The sequence below is a fragment of the Erinaceus europaeus genome, chromosome 12 (genome assembly GCF_950295315.1).
Source record: "Erinaceus europaeus chromosome 12, mEriEur2.1, whole genome shotgun sequence".
Lineage (NCBI taxonomy): Eukaryota > Metazoa > Chordata > Mammalia > Eulipotyphla > Erinaceidae > Erinaceus > Erinaceus europaeus.
Window position 1 is genome coordinate 22,881,559 of NC_080173.1, and position 21,076 is coordinate 22,902,634.

General features: G+C 47.1%; 1 protein-coding gene across 5 annotated transcripts in view; it reads left to right on the top strand.

Moving 5' to 3' along the window:
- The window catches only part of LRIG1 (leucine rich repeats and immunoglobulin like domains 1), a 139,345-nt gene that overhangs the window by 100,097 nt on the left and 18,172 nt on the right, over window positions 1–21,076 (top strand). For 4 of the 5 annotated variants that reach the window (XM_007520626.3, XM_060202914.1, XM_060202915.1 and 1 more), the window contains 6 exons: window positions 1,634–1,777; window positions 4,561–4,704; window positions 8,240–8,383; window positions 11,414–11,494; window positions 17,743–17,814; window positions 18,552–18,623. In XM_007520626.3, the coding sequence (XP_007520688.1) occupies window positions 1,634–1,777; window positions 4,561–4,704; window positions 8,240–8,383; window positions 11,414–11,494; window positions 17,743–17,814; window positions 18,552–18,623 (657 nt within the window). The remainder of the gene's footprint in view (window positions 1–1,633; window positions 1,778–4,560; window positions 4,705–8,239; window positions 8,384–11,413; window positions 11,495–17,742; window positions 17,815–18,551; window positions 18,624–21,076) is intronic. The other variant, XM_060202916.1, reaches the window with a different exon arrangement.

Genomic DNA, 21,076 nt, shown 5'->3' on the forward strand with positions numbered 1-21,076 from the left:
CCAAAAATCTTACAAGAGTGAGTTTGCTTTTGGAGGTCACACACGTGCAGTTTCATAACTCTGGGCTTTTTATTTTTTATTCAGAGACAGGAAGATAGAGACAAGGAAAGAGGGAGAGACCATCATAGCAATAGAGTTTCTTCCAGTACCACATAGCACTTCCAGTGAGTTTAAACCTGTGCTGTGCGCATGGCAAAGGTATGAATCAGTTTACTTATTTTTTGAAAGAAGAAGGTTCATCTGCTTAGCTTTTGGACGACTGAGATTGGGTGCCCTTCCACGGTGTCACAGAATGTTAAATTTAAGAAAACTTCTATTAACTAGATGTTAATGGATAGTTTATTTGCTGGACACACACACACACGCACACGCACACGCACACACACACACAGACACACTCATACTTGCCATGTCCTTTTTGTAATAGGAGAACATATCTGTAGAACATAAACTGAGTTTGGCGAGTTAGTTTAAACAGAATAAAACAGTTGATCAGCAGCAAGAAACAGCTTCCTCACCCCCTGCCTTGCCTCCCAGGAGGATCTGGGCTTTGTGCTTTCCAGCCCTGGAGAAGGACTCATGGCCACTCAGGAGGCTGGGATGGGAGGGAGCAGGGCCATGAGACACTGTGCAAGTATTTGGGGGAAAACCAAGGATTCTCTGATGAGCCCTGTGTTACTAATGGGTCCAAATTCTTGACATCTTTTGCTTCACTGAGGTCTTTTCAAACTGGGGTAGATGCCAAATGTGTCTGCTTCATGGTGTTTCCATCCCCAGCTCCCTTGTGTGCATGGCATCTCACTGTAAGTAAAGTCGGTCAAGTGCACCAAGAGGAAAGTGTCACTGACAGTTGATAGCAGTGGTTGGAGTTATCCAGGGTTACAGCATCTGCCCTGGGTTTCTGTTAATGAGTGAAGAGGGCCACCTCACCTAAGATGTTCTTATTCTGTGTTGGTATGCTTCTAAATTCTGCTTCTAAGACCCCTTCTGTTTCATTGGTTTAATCCCCCCTGCTTAACACTGTATTCTATTTATATAACCACTGTTAACTAAGCACCGCCCTGCCTCCAGGGCATTGGTTTAATCCTGTTTTGCTTTCCCCTTCTCCCCAACCCCTATCCTACGTACATCCTCTTGGGACCTGACACTTCCTTCTCAGGATATATAAGGACAGGATTGTGATTAGAGATAGCTTAGATTGCAATGCGTTCCACATGTATAAAGACTGAACTGCGTACCACTCAGCCATGAGTCCCTGGTCGTCTCTCTCTCCTGCCCACAAAGCTAGCCCGGCAATTCTGATTCACACCCACCACACTGCAGGCTTGGGTACTGGAGGAGGAGATGGGTGCACTCTCATACTGGGGGTGCTGTGGTCCTGGCTTTAGTAGAGCTCTGCACCCTCCCTTTTCCCCACTAGCTGTGACTCTGCCAGTGTCAATGCCCTTGTGGCAGGAGAAACAACCTGGACACTGATGTGGGTCCCACCCACCTTGTGTCCTGGCTTTTCTGCCACTTCCTCATGCCACTTTTCCTGCTGGCTCCAGGCCCACTAGTGCTGCACAGGAGTGGCCATTGGTGGGACTGACTGCATGCAGAACCTGCTCTGAACCTGCTGGCCTCATCTCTTTAGGGACCTCAACCGGAATCGGATTCGGCTGATAGAGGGGCTGACGTTCCAGGGGCTCGACAGTCTGGAGGTACTGAAGCTTCAGCGAAACAACATCAGCAAGCTGACTGATGGTGCCTTCTGGGGACTGTCCAAGATGCATGTACTGTGAGTGGGGGGCTGGGAGTGTGTGTGGAGAGGGGTGGGTTGGGGACTTTTGAAGGTCTGTCTGTGTTACACATGCATGTTCACTCAGCTGAATGGGCCCCCAGGCCTGCCTCCCCCATTTGGGACTTTCACTGGACTCAGCTCTGTCTTGGGGATTCACTTTGTCAAGTCTTTTAAAGCTAAGGATGTTAGCTTTGAAGGTTAGGAAAATCTCTTGACAGAGGCACTGTGAGTGGATCTAGTCAAGTAAATTAATTGGAGAAGTTGGAAGAGGGAGCACTTGCTGGGGTCCCCCCTCCCCACTTCCTGAGTGACAGTGGGACTGCAGGGCAGGCTCCCTTCCCACATCCTTTTCCCTCTCCCACACACTGCAGGAAGTTCCCTCTCTCCCCATCTTGGGTTTGACAGTCTTTCTTGATGTGCAGGTGGGCCAACAATGTATAGTTCACTCTGGGAGATTTATTTATGTCTTGTGAGCTAATCAGGCCACTCAGTGCAGATGTTCCACTTCTACCTAGGGAAGTCTCCCAGCCAGATGTGAGCACTTGTAGAGTGCGGGCCACAGTGACATAAAACACAAAGCATACAGCAAAGGCAGCATCATAACTCTGCCTTTTCAACATCAGAATTTGTTTATTTTCAGTCACAAGCAATGTACTCATAGTTGCATAAAATGAGAAAGTAAAGGAGAGCAGTCACTGCCCTCCCCTCCATCCCCCACTCATTTCTTTTTTCCCCTGTATTCTGGTTGCTTTCAGTTGCACTCATGCTATTTCCAGTAACCTTGTACCATAGTTCTGATTGGTTAGCTTGAGATTGCTTTATGCTGTTAGCCTAGGACAACCCCTCCCTTCCAGTTTACAGGTTATGTCACTGTTTAGATCCTTTCTTGGCTGAGTTCAGCTCTGTCACCTCCCTGTGCCATCCTTGTTATCACAGGCATCTCTTGAGGACCTCACTGCACTGGACTTTGTAACTGCAGCTGAGAGTCCCAGCACTGCTATGTTTTCTTCATCTCCTCATTTCCCACCTTTGCTGGCTGTACCTCCCTTTGCACATACTCAAAGATATTTTCACTTGACAGTCTTAAAACTGTCACTTTGGACCTTGAATTCTAGGTGGTTTTGTGCTGGATGGGGTGAGACAGAGAAAATCCTTAAAAGCAAATTGAGCTAGCACCTACTGCTTGGTTTTTATTTTGAATAGATTCATACAGGATGGGGTGATGAGTTGCCTGAAAGCTTACTTATAAATTAGGCATCTATCTGCCTTTTGAGCAACAGCAGAAAGTTAGGATCCCAGCTGCTTAAAGCCCTTGTATTATTAAGCATGGAGCAACATTTGAATTTGTAACTTTGAGTCAGAGGCTGGTCACAGTGGATAGACTCCTCCTTGGCTGGACTGTCATATCCAGGAACAGGATGATAGCAACTTTGCTTAAAAACTTGTGAGCTGGGAGTCGGGCTGTAGCGCAGCGGGTTAAGCGCAGGTGGTGCAAAGCACAAGGACCGGCATAAGGATCCCGGTTCGAACCCCGGCTCCCCACCTGCAGGGGAGTCGCTTCACAGGCAGTGAAGCAGGTCTGCAGGTGTCTATCTTTCTCTCCTCCTCTCTGTCTTCCCCTCCTCTCTCCATTTCTCTCTGTCCTAGCCAACAATGACAACAACAATAATAACTACAACAATAAAAACAACAAGGGCAACAAAAGGGAATAAATAAATAAAATAAATATTTAAAAAAAAAAACTTGTGAGCTACCCAGAGTCCCACCCTACTAGGGAAAGAGAGAGGCAGACTGGGAGTATGGACTGACCAGTCAACATCCATGTTCAGCGGGGAAACAATTACAGAAGCCAGACCTTCCACCTTCTGCAACCCACAACGACCCTGGGTCCATGCTCCCAGAGGGATAGAGAATGAGAAAGCTATCAGGAGAGGGGATGGGATATGGATATTGGGTGGTGGGAAATGTGTGGAGTTGTACCCCTCCTACCCTATGGTTTTGTTAATTTATCCTTTCTTAAATAAAAAATAAATTAAAAATAAAAATTGTGAGCTAACTCTCAGCACAAAGCTAAAACTAGACAAGTATTTTCTTATATCCTTCTCATTATAACCCTATGAAACTGATACTCTTTAGCCTCCTCCTTACTTATGTCTAGGCTCATTCAAATAACAAAGCTAGAATCTGAATTCAGTTGCTCTAACACCACAGATAAAATTGTGTCTCTTGGCATAGGGGTCCAGGGCCAAGACACGATTAGCCAGGCCTGGGTTTGAATTCTGACACCTCTCCTCTCCCCCCATCCCCATACCCTGCCCACATGACTTGCTGTGTGTGGAGTCTTAGGTTGTAAGTTTCCTTCTCTGCGGGACGGGATAATGAGATCCTCTTGTCATTTTCTCCCTCTTCTTTTAACAGGCTTTGCCCTGACACACCCTTTGCTTACAACTCCTCTTCCCATCTCTTTTCCTCCCTCTCTCCTCAGCCCTTCCTGGCTGACTTTACTCAGCTGGAAAAAAAAAAAATCACTTCTTGGAAGCTTCCCTCTGAACTTTCCAAGTTGGCAAGGATGCTTCCAACCACCTGTTTTAGTTTTCCTGTCTGTCTCCACCCCTGAGAGCACACATGCACACAGCTCTCATGGTTCTCTCGTGCCCCAGTGGGCCCTCAGTGGGAGCAGTACCTGCTCCATGGTGGCTACTTAGTATTTGTATTGAGAGGGTGAGTGAATGGTGTGGAATGGTGAGCTTGCTCTATTATACGTGTGGTTGTCATTGCAGGCATCTGGAGTACAACAGCCTGATGGAAGTGAACAGCGGCTCCCTCTATGGCCTCACCTCTCTGCACCAGCTTCACCTCAGCAACAACTTCATCTCTCGTATTCACCGTGATGGCTGGAGCTTCTGCCAGAAGCTGCACGAGCTGTGAGTATCTTCTACTGCCTCTTCTTCCTCCTCTTCCTCTTCCTTCTTCTTTTGAAAAATTTTATTTATTTACTAATGAGAAAGATAGGATGAAAGAGAGAAAGAACCAGACATCACTCTGGAACATGTGCTGCTGGGGATTGAACTCAGGACTTCATACTTGAGAGCCTAATGCTTTATCCACTGTGCCACCTCCTGGACCACTCCATGCCCTGTGTAGTGACCATGTGTTACTGAATTCCCCAGATACCAGGAAGCTATAGGACTGGTGCATTTCACAGCATTGTGGACTTGGGTGTCTGAACACTCAGAAGTGCCAGGGGTGGGAGCCCAACAGCTGCGTGGAGGGACAGGAGAGTTTAGCCAATCAGCTGAGAGCAGGCCCCTGGGCTCAGCACACTTTAATCATTCAAGCTTGTCTCTCTCCTGATCTCTGTGTCCCAGCTTCAGGTTAGCAGGAGCCTTGTCCCCAGGGCCTTCTTGGGTCTAGAGACAGTTCCTGAGGTAGAGTACTCTGTGATCCAGGACAACATAAGATGGATTTGTTTTCCTTGCAGCTGTTGTGAGAATCTTTGTACATTTTTAGCTATACCAAGTATCATGTGCTTCTTTAGTGAAAAGGTTCACTGGGCTCCAGCACAGAAAAGACAGCGGACCTGAGATATACACAAGCAGTGGGAATAGCCTTTAAGATGGCTGCCAGGGGCCAGAGGCCAGTCCTTCCTTCCTTCCTTCCTTCCTTCCTTCCTTCCTTCCTTCCTTCCTTCCTTCCCCTTTCATTTTTTCCTTTCTTTTCTTTCTCTTCCCTTTTCATCCCCCCCCCCCCACCTTCTTCCCAGCATACTGCTCAGCTCTAGCTTGTGGTGGTGCTGGGGACTGAACTTGGAGAACCTTTGCTGCCTCAGGCATAAGGCTTGCTGCATAACCATTATGCTATCTCCCCAGCCATAGTTTTTCCATTCTTGATTTCTTCTGCTGTGACTTCCATTTATAAGTCCTGACTCCTTTTTCTCTGAGTCAAGGGGACACTGAGGCTGGCCTCTCAGAGCTAGCATTTGAACAACTTCATATTTTGTGCATAGGAAGCTCCAGTTCTTAGCAAGGTATCTAGGAAATCCTGCTTCTCTCCTTGAGTCTCTTTCAGCATTGTTTGACAAAATAGAGATGAGAAATAGCTTCCCATTAATTTCTTGTAGACCCTGGTTCCTTCCCTTTCTGTGTGCATCCTTGAAGCTTAGAGTGGGACTTCTGTGTTGATACAGTCATGTGCTTAGATTTAAGGGACATCTCTCCCATATTCTATTGGAGGCTGGTGCCCAAGCCCCTGTCCCTGGTAGTGACTGACCTCTGGTAGGCAATCCAGCTGAGTCAGGGTAGGCTACTAATATAAAAGTGGCATCACTAGATGCTCAGTGGACATAGTCCTATCCCATGTTGAGAAGATGGCTTGTTTGGGGTGAAAAAAGAAGTCACATCATATCTGTTATTTCAGCTTAATGTTCAAGCTTTCTCAATTCTGTTTTTAAAGAGGGTTTGAGTGGATTTCTCTCCCTCCCCCCACCTTAGTTGTGGAAAAAGATTCACCTATTAAAGCAAATAATAGTAATAAGTACTGAACCTGTCTGTCTTTTCTCTGTTAACTTCTCTAGGCAAACTTCAGAAGTGTTTGAACTTATTACTGAGTCTTTTGGAGTTGACATTTTCATTTTTCAGTTGACATTTTCAAGACTTCTATGTTTCATTTATTTACTTATTTTTCTTTTAATGTGTCTCTGTGTGAGAGTGAGTGAGAGGGAGAGAGAGAGAGAGAAACACGGACCAGAGGACTATTCAGCTCTGGGTAGTGGTGGTGCTAGGCCTTGATCCTGAGACTTTGGAGCCTCTGGTATGAAAGCTATTTGCATAACCATTATACTATCTCCCTAGCACTCCATGTTTCCTCGTAGTCATCCAAACTAGGCTTGAGTTTATATTTCAGTGAATTCATCATTATCTGATGCAAAAGTCAATAGAACTGCCTCTTTCCTTGAATTTTCTTTTTCTTTCTTTTTTTTTTTTAATTATTTTATTTATTTATGAAAAAGGAGGAGAGAGAGCAAGAACCAGACATCACTCTGGCACATGTGCTGCTGGGGATCGAACTCAAGACCTCATGCTTGAGAGTCCAGTATTTTATTCACTGCGCCACCTCCCAGACCACTTTCCTTGAATTTTCTAAGCATATGTCTGAGTTAACCCTTTGGATTTAGCTTCTTGACCCAGCAAGGTAGTGCAGTTAGAAATGTGTTAATCATGTCAAGTATTTTATGTCTGGATGCTGGCATGTCCTTTCTTCATGCTGTTACCTGACCCCACTAGGCAACTCCCAGATGTTTTCTTCTCATGTCTGGGGGCCAAGGGGCTGCAAGAAAGGCTTTCTGAGTCTCCAGCCTTAAACAGGGCAGTTGCCAAGGTGAGGAGCCCTGAGTGGTAGGAGGGTATGAACACTAGTGTGGAGGGATGAAAGGCATGCCAGTGGGCACTATCTGTGTCCCATGCCCCTGAGAGAAGGCAGAGAAGCTCTGAAGAATGTATCTTCAGCATACCTGCAGTTTGCTTGACATTCTGGTAACCTCACAGCCAGATTTAGGTTGCTTTCCTGCATGTTTCCCACCCCTCATTTAAGCTAAATTCTTTAATTGCAGGTGAGGATATAATTTTGATCTCCTGCCAGGTCTTTGCAACTGACAGACACGATGACTTATTTCTCTAGGAGGAAAAGAATGTTACTCCCCGCCAATTTAAAAAATGCATCAATCTTCCTTGAATTTATTTTCCTTCTTCCTGTCCCAGCCCTAATTCCCTTTTTTTTCCCCCCTCAGTGATAGATGACTAATATGCCAAGTAGTCAACCCAAGGCCATTTCAGAGGTGCAGAAGGAGTCTGGGGATGGGGAGAGGGTGGGAGAGGAAGTGTTGTATGATGCTCAGACAAGATGTGTGATTTGAGAGCAAGTTCCCTTTTCCTGTTGATAGAAGGGGGTGGGGTCCTGCTAACTGGTTTAATTTGTTGGGGGCAGGGGAGTCCAGAGGGAAGATTCTAGTCACTCTGGCAGTGCCTAGGTAATGTTCTTTGAAAGGAGCTTGCTCTAGACAGTGGCTTGCAGTGCCCTCTGCTGGCTAATGTTGGGAGTCTAGCTGAGCTCCCCTGCTCGCTGTCAGTACCCTCTGGGATGCTGGGCAGTCTCAGACCACTGCAGTGAAAGGCTTTGCTTAGCCTGAGTCTGGGGGAGCCATGGACTGGAACAGCACAAAGGGGTTGGAACCTTGTGGGTTGTTGTGTTGTATGGCCTTGTGTAGGCCTCCTAGGTTAACAGAGCCCCTGGTTTCCTTGACCATCCCAGGGGCCAGACAACATGGGTCTGGTGGTTTTTTAGTAGCGTGATCACTTTGGCCCCTTCCTACTGAGGCTCAGCTGCCCAAAGCTTGCTGTTGAGGAGAGAAGAGGAGGGGACTGCAGGTTTCTGGTGACATTTGCTTTCTGCTTCCTTCTGCAGGATCCTGTCCTTCAATAACCTCACCCGCCTGGATGAGGAGAGCCTGGCTGACTTGAGCAGCTTGAGCATCCTACGCCTCAGCCATAATTCCATCAGCCACATTGCAGAAGGCGCCTTCAAGGGACTCAAAAACCTACGGGTCTTGTACGTCTCCCATGTTGAGTTGATAAGAAGGGGGCCCCAGCAGGGAAGGGATTCTCATTGGCATGGAGAGTCAGAATTGGATCCAAAGATGACCTGCTCTGTATGCAGAGTCTCAAAAGTTTTTATATAATTCACTGGAAAAGAATGGGTTGGACAGAAAAATGCCTTACTTTTCCCCAGATGGTGCCTATAGAGTGCCCATGATTTAAAAAATAAATAAATAAATAAATAAAAGAGAAAAGAAAAAAGGAAGACTTGTTGGGAGGAAATGCTACTAACTCTTGCTGTGCATTTGGCAGGATTTGGGGGTCCTGTGGTTGGGAAAACCAGTCTTTCCATTCTTGAGTTCTCCTGCAGTGACTTCCATTCTTAAGTCCTGACTGTTTTCTGAGTCAGGGGGACACTGAGGCTGATCTCTCAGAAATAGCATTTGAACCATTCAGCATACTTTGTGTCCAGGAAGCCCTCTTTCTTCTTGCCTTTGCTTTCCTTTTCCCTTTCCCTTTCTTTTATTTTCCCTTCCTTTCTTGCCTCCAGGGTTTTTGCTGGGGTTCAGTGTCTGCACTACGAATCCACTGTTCCTGGTGGCCACTTTTTCCCATTGTTGGTGTTTTTGCTATTGTTATTGTTACTGTTGCTGCTGCTGTTGGATAGGACGGAGAGAAATTGAGAGAGGAGGGTAAAACAGAGAGGGAGAGAGATAGACACCTGCAGACCTGCTTCACTGCTTGTGAAGTGACCCCCTGCAGGTAGGGAGCTGGGGGCTCAAACCAGGATCCTTGCACCAGTCCTTGCACTTCGCATTATATGCACTTAACCCAGAGCACTACCACTGGCCCCTAGAAGCCTTATTTATTTATTTATTTTTTAATATTTTTATTTGTTTATTTTCTCTTTTGTTGTCCTTGTTGTTTTTCGTTGTTGTTGTAGTTATTATTGTTATTGATGTTGTCATTGTTAGGACAGAGAGAAATGGAGAGAGGAGGGGAAGACAGAGAGGAGGGGAGAAAGATAGACACCTGCAGACCTGCTTCACCGCTTGTAAAGCGACTCCCCTGCAGGTGGGGAGCCGGGGACTGGGACCGGAATCCTTATGCTTTGCGCCACCTGCGCTTAATCCGCTGAGCTACGGCCCGACTCCCGCCTTATTCTTTTTTTTTTTATATTTATTTTATTTATTTATTCCCTTTTGTTGCCCTTGTTGTTTTATTGTTGTAGTTATTATTGTTGTTGTTGTTGTTGGATAGGACAGAGAGAAATGGAGGAGGGGAAGACAGAGAGGAGGAGAGAAAGATAGACACCTGCAGACCTGCTTCACCGCCTGTGAAGCGACTCCCCTGCAGGTGGGGAGCCGGGGTTCGAACCGGGATCCTTATGCCGGTCCTTGTGCTTAGCGCCACATGTGCTTAACCCGCTGCGCTACAGCCCGACTCTCCTGCCTTATTTCTTAACAAGGTGACCAGGACATCCTTTTCTTCCCCTTTCTTTGGTGTCATTTAACAAAACGGAAGTGAGAATGGTACTTCCTTTAGCTCCTTATTCAGGTTGGGGCTGCTGGAAGTTTTTTTTGGAACTTCCATACAATTTTTCTGTCATTGACTTCAGATTCTTCTCAGTTCTTTGCAGGGATGGAACCTCCAGAAGAGGGGCTTACAGTTCTTAGCAGACTGAGCTAGTGGGTGCCAAGACCTTCCTAAGCTTCTCCTACCGTAGAGGGAGGCGCCATCCCAGAGTCATGGGGAGGAGGCCCTTGATACCACACCAGCTAGAGGCGGGCAGATGGGACTGTAATTCTCAGCCTGGACACCAGGCTATTCATGCCAGGGGTCAGCCTGAAAGCCTTTGTAAGACCTGAATAACAAGGCCAGGACTATTCAGACTGAGCAGACCAGAAAGAAGAGAAAAACTTTGGCAGCCAGGGCTAGAAACCAGGGAGACAGGCATACAAAGCCGCAGCCCTGGGTGCCTGAGTTTTTCAGTATGAAGATAATAGGAAGGAAAAGAGAAGTCCCTTCCAGTGGCAGAATCTCAACTCTTTGAGCTTCCTGCTGTATAATAAAGGTCAGAGCAAGCCTTTCACTTTTCATTCAGAGCTTCCCTCCCTGCTGGCATGGCTGTCCCTTCTGAAGGTGCTCCTAGGAGCCAAAGGCAGCATCCCTGCCTGTCCCCAGCCCACATCTGTATAGTTTAGCAGAGGAAGGTGTAGGAACTGAGAACCATGTGGAAAATTGGAGAGGGCTGACCGGGTGGTAGAGGAGGGGGCCCTGGATGCCAGGTGGGATGTCTCTCCTGGTACTCTGAACTGCCCTTGGAAGCTGAGAGAGGAAGCTGAGTCATCAGCCTTGTGATTTCCATTGTTGGGGGAGACTGGGCTTAGGAGTTGGCCTCATCCCCCCACCCTGGCAAGTGGGCCACAAGTCTGACTCAGCAGCCAGATGTCAGCCCTGGCTCCACGTCAGAGCCTACGCAGGACCTGTGAGGGGCTGGGAATGCCAGGCTTCAGACCCACTTGCCAAAATGGAGTCAGCCACAGGGAGGGCCCTGTGCTAAGGCTTCTTCATCCTCTTTCCCCTTCTTCCCTGTGTCTTCTGCAGTTGCTTGGACAAGTCCAGAAAAGTGACTCGTTGGTGTGAGAACAGATATAGGAACTTCAGTTGCCAGATGTCCACTCTTTGGGGGTGGATACAAACCTGGCTTTCTTAGGTGCTGAGTTCACTCTCTCCCTTCTCTGGTCTTAGCCTCAGCTGAGTGGGAAGCAGCAGTTGGAGCTGGGAAGCTCCAGGTTGGAGACCTGTGGCAACTTTGTTTGCCAGGCAGAACTCCAGAATGTGCAGAAGTGGGCTTCCTGTGGTTCCAGTGTTCATGCTTCTCTGAACCCTAGGTCATAGCTCTTTACCTAAAACACACCTGGGTGCCTTAAGCCTTGGGCTTCCCTGTGCAAGCTGGGTGAGGATATGGTCTCTACTTCCACTTGAAGAATGAGCTGAGAGCTCAAACAGGACAGTGAACTCCTTTCTTTCTTCTCCCCAGGGATTTGGACCACAATGAGATTTCGGGCACAATAGAGGACACCAGTGGTGCGTTTATGGGACTTGACAGCCTGAGCAAGCTGTGAGTATCCTGGTGTTGAGCTTCTCTGGAGCTCCTGCTCAAGCAAGCAGTTCTGTGGCTTCCCTCTACCTCCTTTGTTTTGGTTTGACCAGAGGAGACCTGGTTGCTTTTTCTTTGGGGGGGAGTGGGGGGAGGGAAGAGGGTAGTGGAGAAGAAAAGTCTGAGTAAGAGAGTGGGAGACATCCCAACTTACTTGCCCTGGGGCTTGGCCTTTTCAGGGCTAGAGACCTGGTATTTGGCTGCTTATTGAGGTCTTCCTTCACTTTTAATTATTGATTGATGTGGGGGAAAAAAACCAACCTACATTAGGATTTTATTTTATTTTTCCCCACAAAGGAGTCTTGCCTTCTTACTCAGTTTCTAGAAATTGTGTGAAATATCTGAAGTCAAACAACTCTTGATGGTTTTGGGTCTTGAGTCAGTGTTTTGTTGTCAATCACAATCTTAAGTAGAGACAGTCATTGCCAAGGGTAATTGAATAGCTTTTTTTATTCAAGTTTTTTTTTTAAAGCTCCCACATTTACCACTTGTTCTTGTACTAATGTGTGGGAGTGGGTATGTCATAAAGATTTCTCATGTGCAACCTGAAAGTAGAGTATTCCTATCTTCCATGGGTCTCATAGGTTATTTTTGTGTGTGTCTGGAAACCCTTGGCAATGGTAATAGTGTGTCCAGACCTACACTCCCCCCCAAATAACCTGCCAAATCATACCAAATGAAAACGTTCTACTTTCTGACAGTGGGAGGGGTCGAGGGTAGAGAGGAAGCACATATCTAAGTCTTGTGAGAGCAGGCTCTCACACAGCACTTACATAGCTGAGGTGGGAGTACTTTGCCCATGATGACACAGTAGATACTAGGTAGGTGGGTGGCTGGTTCAGTATTTGCTCCTATAGTTCCAAAATCCACACTGGGACTCCTTCATCCACCCCTTCTTTCTGTAGGTCAGCACTTTCTGTAAGTGCTGCCTGAGGAACATGTATATGGGGAGACTGGTGTGACTATTACTGTTTACTAGCAACTCTGAGAGGGAATTTGATGGAGGGTAAGACAGACACCAGTAGACACTCCATCTCCCAAACTGGTTCAGAGACAGCTGGCCGAGCAGAGTGCAAGTGGAAAGTAAATATTATGAAAGGAATAATAGAGTGCAGGCTGTAGGAAAGGCTGAGGAGGGTGTCTTTCTGGACATTTAATGAACCCAGTTGGTTTTGAAGAGTGGGTTGTTCACATTATTTAGACTTTGAAGAGGAATCTGAGCAAGGATAAGTGATTGGCATCTGAGCATTGTATGTTAGCTTGAGAGATCTGTTTTCTGATAACATATTACATGTGTTTATCAGTCTTACCTTTTCTTCCCTAAAACCACCTTCCTTCCTTCTCCCTTAGCCTGTGCACACAGCAAACTCGGGGAGACCCAGACAGCACAGGGGTCATGTTCAGAGTGGGGAGCCAAGGCTGAGAGCTGCTATGAGGAGCCCTGCCCTGTGTCCACAAAGTCTCACTTCAGTGGTCACAGTACTGCACATGGATAAGTGAGGTTGGGTGTGGGGAGCACACCATCTTGTGTGGAGGAATGCCCCTCTGGAAACCGGAGCTGTTTCCTGTGTGCCTGGCTTCTGGGAGGCTACTCCTTGCCACCATGGAAGGTGTCTGTGAGGTTCTGTTCTCCTGGTTTTAAGTTTATAGCCTGGTGCTCTTGTTTCTTGATGTTTCTGCTACTTCAACTACGGGAGCATATTTAAACTTAAGAAGTCAGCAGAGCACCTGCACTCCTCACTTGAGCTGTGCCGTTTGACAGTGGCTCTCTGAAAACTTTGGGCTCCTTGATGATCTGGTCCTGGGACTCCAAGGAATGTGGTTAAGTACAGTTTCCAGCCACACTGACCAGAGAATCTCAGGCTTGCAGACTGGAAACATATTTAAAAAAAAAAAAGCCAGATGTCCATGATTGAAGGAAGTGGGGACAATGACAACAACATCTTAGTGTGATTAAATACATGCAGTCGACAATTGAGAAGGGATGATACTGTGGTCAGATTGCAAGAATCTTCTTGGATTGAATAAGGAAAAAAAAAAAAAGGATGTTATATGTGTGGCTTAGGTTCCCAGTTGTCTGACTTGGTTGTGAAATGGGAAGTGGGTAGAGGTAGAGATGAAATTACACAGCAGGATTGCTCCTATTCTAAAAAAGAAAAGGGACAACAGAGGGTTCCCATGATCCTGGTGCACAGCTCTGCTCAGAAATTGATGTGCTTTTGGAAGGAAGGAAAGAAGGAAGGAAGGGAGGGAGGGCCTGTGCATAAGGAGGCACTGAATGGAAGGGAGGGTGGAGGCAGAACTGCTTCCCTCTCCTTCCCCACTGTCTTCTCAGAGTGCTCTGTGGAAACTCTTTTGCATGGCCCTGATGGGGAGACACAGCCAAAATCCTGCTTCACGCATATAAGTGGCAAGTTTGTTGGGTTGACGAGAAGCAGAGGAGAATGTTAGCACAGAGAGGGGCTCCCTCCATGACTGCCGCGGAGCACAAACTCATTCCTCCTGTGGGTTGCTGCCAGCACTCTGAGTGCCTTTGCTCTGGCATGGGTTTGCCTCTGAAGTGCTTGATGGATGGTGTTCTTGGATCTACCTAAGACTGCAAAGAGAGAAACTCTAGCCTTCATTCACTTGTTCAAGAACCTGGGGTCCTTCCTGCTATGCCAAAAGCCAGACCTAAACTGAAATGTTTTCCAAGAAAGGAAGCAGCGAGCAGCAGAGCCATAAAAGGCCTCCTTCTGTGAACACTGGGCGGATATTGCCCTGTCCTTATTTTTTTACAGCTGCTTAATGCAGCCATCTTGGATGGTTCTTCAGGCTGCATATTTCTAGCAGGGCAGGAGTATTCCTAGACTCTGTGGGGCCTTTTCTGCCTGATTGGACTGTGATGAAGATATCACTCCATGACTCCCGGCCCCACTTCTAAGATAATGGAACACCTGCTGGGACTAAGGAGTTAGTACTGAGGAGGAGGCAGTGGGGGGCAGTGCCAGAGAGGACTGACTGATGCAGGTACCTGGCCCCTGCTCCCCAGTCCTCCTTGACATTACTGATTGGAGGAGGGGTGTTGAGTAACACAGGGCTGACATATGCCAGGGAAAGCGTTGGAAGGAATATGTACAATTGGATTCTGAGGCCAGGCTGCTCCATTCCTGTGAGGTGGAGCTGACTGACGCAGGTAGTTGCTATACCCTGTGATAGGGCATCCCAATCCCCAAATTCCAATGTTTAAATAGGATCAGGTGGGGCCCACAGAGAGCCCACGGGCCTTTGGGAGAGCTGGGCTGGTTTGGCAGAGAGGTAGGTGAGAAGACCAGTAGAAGACCTCCTGGGGTTACTATGTGTGGGTCAGGTCAGGCCTGCTGATCCTATTCCAGGAGCCCTGATCAGGAAAAGCCAGGTCTCAGCTCGCCGCTGTCACTGTCGTGTGGGTCAGAATGAACACCCTGCTCCATTGTCCCAGCTCCCCCTTTTGCACAGCACCGGTTTTCATGAGAACCAGCACAATCCACAGGTTTGAGCATCACCCCAGGCCCCAGATGTCCACTGGGAGAAAGTAAGGACCTATTTTAATACGTCCACAGGATGATTAGCTCTTGCATAATTGAGAATTTGTTTTACTGCTGTTGTCACCATTAGAAGTAATAGCTTGCCTTTGTTGTAAAAGAGGTCAATGTGACTAATATTTAACGGATGAAATAAAGCACAGCTCTTGTCTTGGATCTGGTTTATGGGAAATTTCACTGAACAGTTCAGTGCGTTTTACTAGGACCTGGGGCACAGGGACTCAGCCAGGCACTGAGAGAAGCGTTGGCAACGCTCTCGTGGAGCTCCCTGCCCCTCGCTGTTTGCTTGCCTGGTTCTGTGGTAAGGGAGCCTCAGTTAGCATGGCCACTGGATTGCTGTGTGTTTTGGTTTATTTGTTTTAAAACAAAGGTTTCAGAGTGAGAGAGGCTGCTGGGCTCAGGATGTGACTGTTGTTAGGTCTACACTGAATGCCTCCTAGAGAAAGGCAAGTGTTTGTGGGGGGGGGGGCGTTACTTGGTTGCCCCTTACCCCCTGAAGGCAGGAAATAGCATTGGCTTTGTGGGAAGGCTACACTCAGTTACTGATGAGGGCTGCTCCACTGAGAACCTGGGAGGAGTCTGGTGGGGCTGAAGTGACCACTCAGGCTCAGTGTCCCGGGAAGCAGGTGGAGAGCCCCTCCCTCTGTCTGTGGTGCTGGCGTTGAAGAGCTTGTTCTACTTGTGATCCTTTCTCCTGAAGGTAGAGTCCTGGTTTTTTCTCTTTTAAATATTTATTTATTTTCCCTTTTGTTGCCCCCTTTTTTATTATTCTTGTAGTTATTGTTGTTATTGATGTCGTCATTGTTGGATAGGACAGAGAAATGGGAGAGAGGAGGGGAAGACAGAGGGGGGAGAGAAAGATAGACACCTGCAGACATGCTTCACCGCCTGTGAAGTGACTCCCCTGCCCCCTGCAGGTGGGGAGCCAGGGGCTCGAATCGGATCCTTAAAACAGTCCTTGTGCTTCGCGCCACATACACTCAACCCACTGTGCTACCGCCCAACTCCCGAGTCCTGTTTTTTTCTTTTTTTCTTTTTTCTCTCTCCTGGAAATCTCCCAGGGCCCCCTTTGCAATTAAGTCAAAGCTCAGGGTCTAATGGGCTGTCCTGCCATCTTTGGTTTTCTACAAGGCTTCTGTTTCCTCTCTTTTCTCCTTCCAAGATGACTGATGCTTGCTGGCTCTCTGAGGGTTCCAGTCTTAATGCAGGCTAAGAAGTAAGACCATTGGCCTTTGGTCAGGATCTTTCTCCTGATGTTTGGTGGCATCCTGGCCGAGAACAACCTCCTCCTGCTGAGAGTCTGCTGTACCCTGGCTTTCTCCAGTGGCTCTGCTCTGGCCCCTGAACCCATTGCTCAGACACCTGTCTCAGGCCTTGCAGTTCTGAGACTCTGCACAAGTTGGCCTCTGCAGCCCACATGCTTCATGTTGGTGGACAAGCTCACTTTGTCCACATTTCCTTCAAGTTTTCCAGCTGTTGATGGGAGTCAGAAGGCCTTGGTGGGCTCTCATCAGAGTACCCAAGAATGAGGAGGGGAAAATCAGAATGTTAGTGGTGTTTCCGACCATTGTCCGGGACACTGTAGTTGCCACTGTATCCATAAACTCTCCCTTGAGTTGCTCAGTCCCATGGGAGAAGCACTCATTTCTGTGTTTGGATGGAGCAGATTGGGGCTTCTGAGAGAACTCTTGACAGTTCCTATGAAGGATTCCTATGGGATTAGAATTGCCTGGAAGTTTCATCCCCTTCTCATGAGTAGCAGAGCAGTCCAGGAGGTACAGGTATTAGATAACCTTGGAGGCTGAGCTTTGAGGACTTATCCATCTGGGATTTAATGAACCTCAGACCACTGGCATCATTTAAGATCTAAGCTCTTGAGGCTGGGGATACAGCATAGTGATTAAGCAGAAAATTTTCACAGCCAAGGCTCTGAGGTCCCAGGTTCAATCCCCAGCGCCACCATAAGCCAGAGATGTGTAGTGCTTTGGTCTTTATCTCTGTATCTCTCATTTAAATTATATTCTCCAAGCTTTCACTGTAGAGGTTGGTGTGCTGCAGTGTGCCCTGTGGTGGGACTTGCTGACTGTGGCTGCAGCCTGGCCACCAGTGGCCACCTCAGGTGCAAAGAGTTAGGTGGCCTCTTGCCCTTTTCTAGCTTCCTCTGGGAGATTTATCTCCAGAGTTCAGTTTTCAGAAGTGAGTGGTAGTTTTTACTTCCAACATTTGCATTATCTCCTCTGATGCTTCTCTTTCCCACTGAAATAAGATGGCCCCTCTCTTCCATGGGGCCATCATGGAACCTCACCTCCTCACCTCCCCTGGGTGGTCCTACAGAGAGACAGCCAACGTTGGACACGATAATTTCCATTTAATACCGCAAGGGGCCTTTTTAGGTGAGATGGTGCATGCAATTCTGACCTGTCATCACTGTTAAGTTCTAATAAAGATAAGAGTATTTCATTTCAGAAAGGGAAGACCTGCATACTGCAGACCTGTAATCTCAGTGCAGGTCAGATTTCCTGTTGCCTCTCACTGAGCAGACATATCAACTACCACTACTCTAATTGTGTGTTTTCTCTCCCCCAACCTGTCCTTGTTCCCCCCCTTTTTTTTCTTTCTCTTTTTCTGGATGTTTGGAAACGGCAGAAATCTGTTTGGAAACAAGATCAAGTCCGTGGCTAAGAGAGCCTTCTCAGGGCTGGAAGGCCTGGAGCACCTGTGAGTATCTTGCCAGACCTTCCCCGATCCACAGGCCTGCCAAATGTGGCTGCCGAGAAGCCTGCTAGCAATTTAATCAGATCTTTGTAAACCGAGAAACAGGCTATTTGGAAACGCCAGCTGCTTCCTTCTCACTATAAGTTAGCCTCAACTTTGCCCTTTATTTTGCCTATGCCAGGAACAGTCAGAGAACATATGGTCAGTGGGTGAGCTCGTGATAAATGCAGTCAGCATGTGAATAATCCCTCCTCCTGCCTGCCTCCCTAACACCCTGACTACCCCATAAGCTCCTGGTCCCCCTCACACCAGGGGTCTTTGTCCTAGCCCCAGCTGACTCTCCACTAAAACACCTAAACATTGCCACCTGGGCTCACACGGGACTAAGAGGTTGAACCTGAAATTCACTTTGTTACACTCTGGGGCAGATGCTTCCAGTACTTGATTCTGAATTGATTTCATCTTGACCTTAATTTTGTTGGGGAAGTTTTGTCCTACTTACTTGCTGTCAAGTAAGGGAGCCACCCCCAAGGCTGGCTCAGGTCCAGAGCTATTCCATCTGAGTGAAATGATCCCACTTACAGAGGAATCAGAACATGGGGTCTGGCTAGTATCTCTGGTTCATCAGTAAAACCAGAGCTGTCCTGAAAAATCCCTCCAAACCTCTTGGCTCAAACATGCTGCTGACTTGAAGGGAACACAGGATTTCTTGGTGTAAGTGAAAAAGTGTTCTTTTGTAGGAACCTTGGTGAGAATGCAATCAGATCCATCCAGGTTGATGCTTTTGTGAAAATGAAGAATCTTAAAGAGTTGTAAGTACCCAGATTCTGTGGCTCTCATTAGCATGAGTAGACATTTTCAGAATGAGCAGTGTTTTAATTACATTGTGCCTCACTTTATGTAACAGCTATATAGTTGTGCTGATTAATAATTGTGTGACTTAAAAAACAAACAAGCAAAAAACAAGGATTTTGTGTATTGCACCAAAGTGATGGTCTCTGGGGGGGGGGGAGTGTTCAGGTCTTGGAACATGATGGTGGAGGAGGACTGGGGGGCGGGAGGTCTAGATTGTTATGCGGAAAACTGAGAAATGTTACACATGTATCAACTACTGTATTTTACTGTTGACTATAAACCATTAATCCCCCAATAAAGAAAAAGAAAAAAAAGTGCAGGTGGGGGGGTAGGCAGTGCCACACCCACTGAGTGCATGGACCTGGAGTCAAGCCCCCACTACCCATCTGCAGGGGAACATTTCACCTGCAATGAAGCAGGCCTGAAGGTGTCTATCTCTCTCTCTCCCCATCTTCTCTCAATTTCTATCTGTCCTATCAAATAAAATTAAAAGGGGGGGGTGAGAAAAAAAGGGAAAAAATGGCTTGGAGTGATGGATTCGTAGTGCTAGCATCGAACCTCAGAGATAAACCTGGTAGCAAGGATAAGAAATATTAAAAAAAAAAAAACCCTGTAAAACCTATTTTGGGTGAGGGGGTCAGCATACTTTTTATTTATTTTGTTTTTTTTAAAATATTTATTTATTTCCTTTTGTTTCCCTTGTTTTATTGTTGTAGTTGTTATTGTTGTTGTTACTGATGTCGTTGTTGTTAGATAAGACAGAAAAATAGAGAGGAGGGGAAGACAAAGAGAGGCAGAGAAAGATAGACATCTGCAGAACTGCTTCACTGCTTGTGAAGCAATGCCCCTGCAGGTAGAGGGCCGGGGGCTCGAACCGGGATCCTTACTCTGGTCCTTGTGCTTTGCGCCACATGCGCTTAACCCGCTGTGCTACTGCCCGACTCCCAGCACACTTAAAAAAAAAGATTTTATTTATTTATTAATTAAAAAGAGAGAGAGAACCAGACATCACTTTGGTACATGTGCTGCTAGAGATTGAATTTGGGACCTCATGCTTGAGAGTCCAGTGCTTTATCCACTGCGCCATCTCCCAGACCACAGCACACTTTTCTTTTAAAGGACTTTCTTTTAAATAGTAAAACTTTCTACTTTATGGGCCATAGGGTCTCTGTCCTGACAGTGCAGCTCTTCTATAATAGAGAGCAGCCATGTATATCACACAGGACATACATGAAGAAGTGTGGTTTCTGAGCCAGTCAGTCAGTTCTTACAGCAACAGGCAGTGGGCCTTCAGGCTGTGGTACACTAGCTGCTCTTCTCAGTGATGTGGCTTGAACGCTGTTCTGTGAAATGGATACTCACCTTTAACTATGTCAAGTAAAGATTAATTTAATATGACGGGTCTCTATTGGGAGGGGCTTCGTTGAAGAGCGCTGCAGACAGTGACTGAGGCAGAGGTGGTCTATGGGTGACCTGTTTCCCATAGCAGTTTATAGGTAGTAGTGCTGCCATTACAGATTTTCATTTGTAAGCCCCTTGGCTGACAAGGTTAGAAGAGCTTACTTAGTCTCTGGCACAGTTGCTACTCTAGGTAGTTAATGTTTCAGTTTCTAAGGTCTTTTTAAAATATTTATTTATTTACTTACTCTCCAGGGTTATCACTGGAGCTCAAGGTTATCCACTGCTCCTGGTGGCCATCTTTTTTCCCCATTGCTGTTGCTGTTGCTGTTGTTGTTGTTGCTGCTGCTGCTGCTGCTGCTGTTGGATAGGACAGAGAAATTGAGAGAGATGGAAAAGATAGAGGGGGAGAGGGGAGAGAAAGACACACCTGCAGACCTGCTTCACCATTTGTGAAGCGATCCCCCTGCAGGTGTGGAGCCGGGGGCTTGAACTGGGATCCTTGCACTTTGCACTATGTGCACTTATCCCAGTACTGCCTTCTCCCCCCTTTTCCCCTTTTAAAATTTTTTACAGTTAGAGACAGAGAAACCATAGCACTAAAGCTTCCTTCAGTGTGGTGGGGGCTGGGCTGAGCTTAAACTGGGTCATGCACATGGCAAAGCAGCACACTATCTAAGCGAGCTCTCACTCTGGCCCTTTATTCTCATACCTTGATTCAAGTAAGAAATTCTAATCATAATATTCCTAAGATGCGACTGCCCTGCTCTCCTGCACTCCCCCCTCCCTCCCCCCCGGCCCCACATAAGTGCTGCCAAATGATAAGATGCCAAGGAATGGCTGTTTCTGTAGACTGATGCCAAGACCACTTCTGACAGAGCAGGGGAGGAATTGGGAGCGGGGAGTGAAGGCGGTTAGGCTCAGCTCTCTCATGGCTAGTTGTGAACCAGAGCAAGCTCCTTGGGGATAAGAGAGGGCAGCAGCAGTAGCTGAAGTCCCTATGATGCTTCCT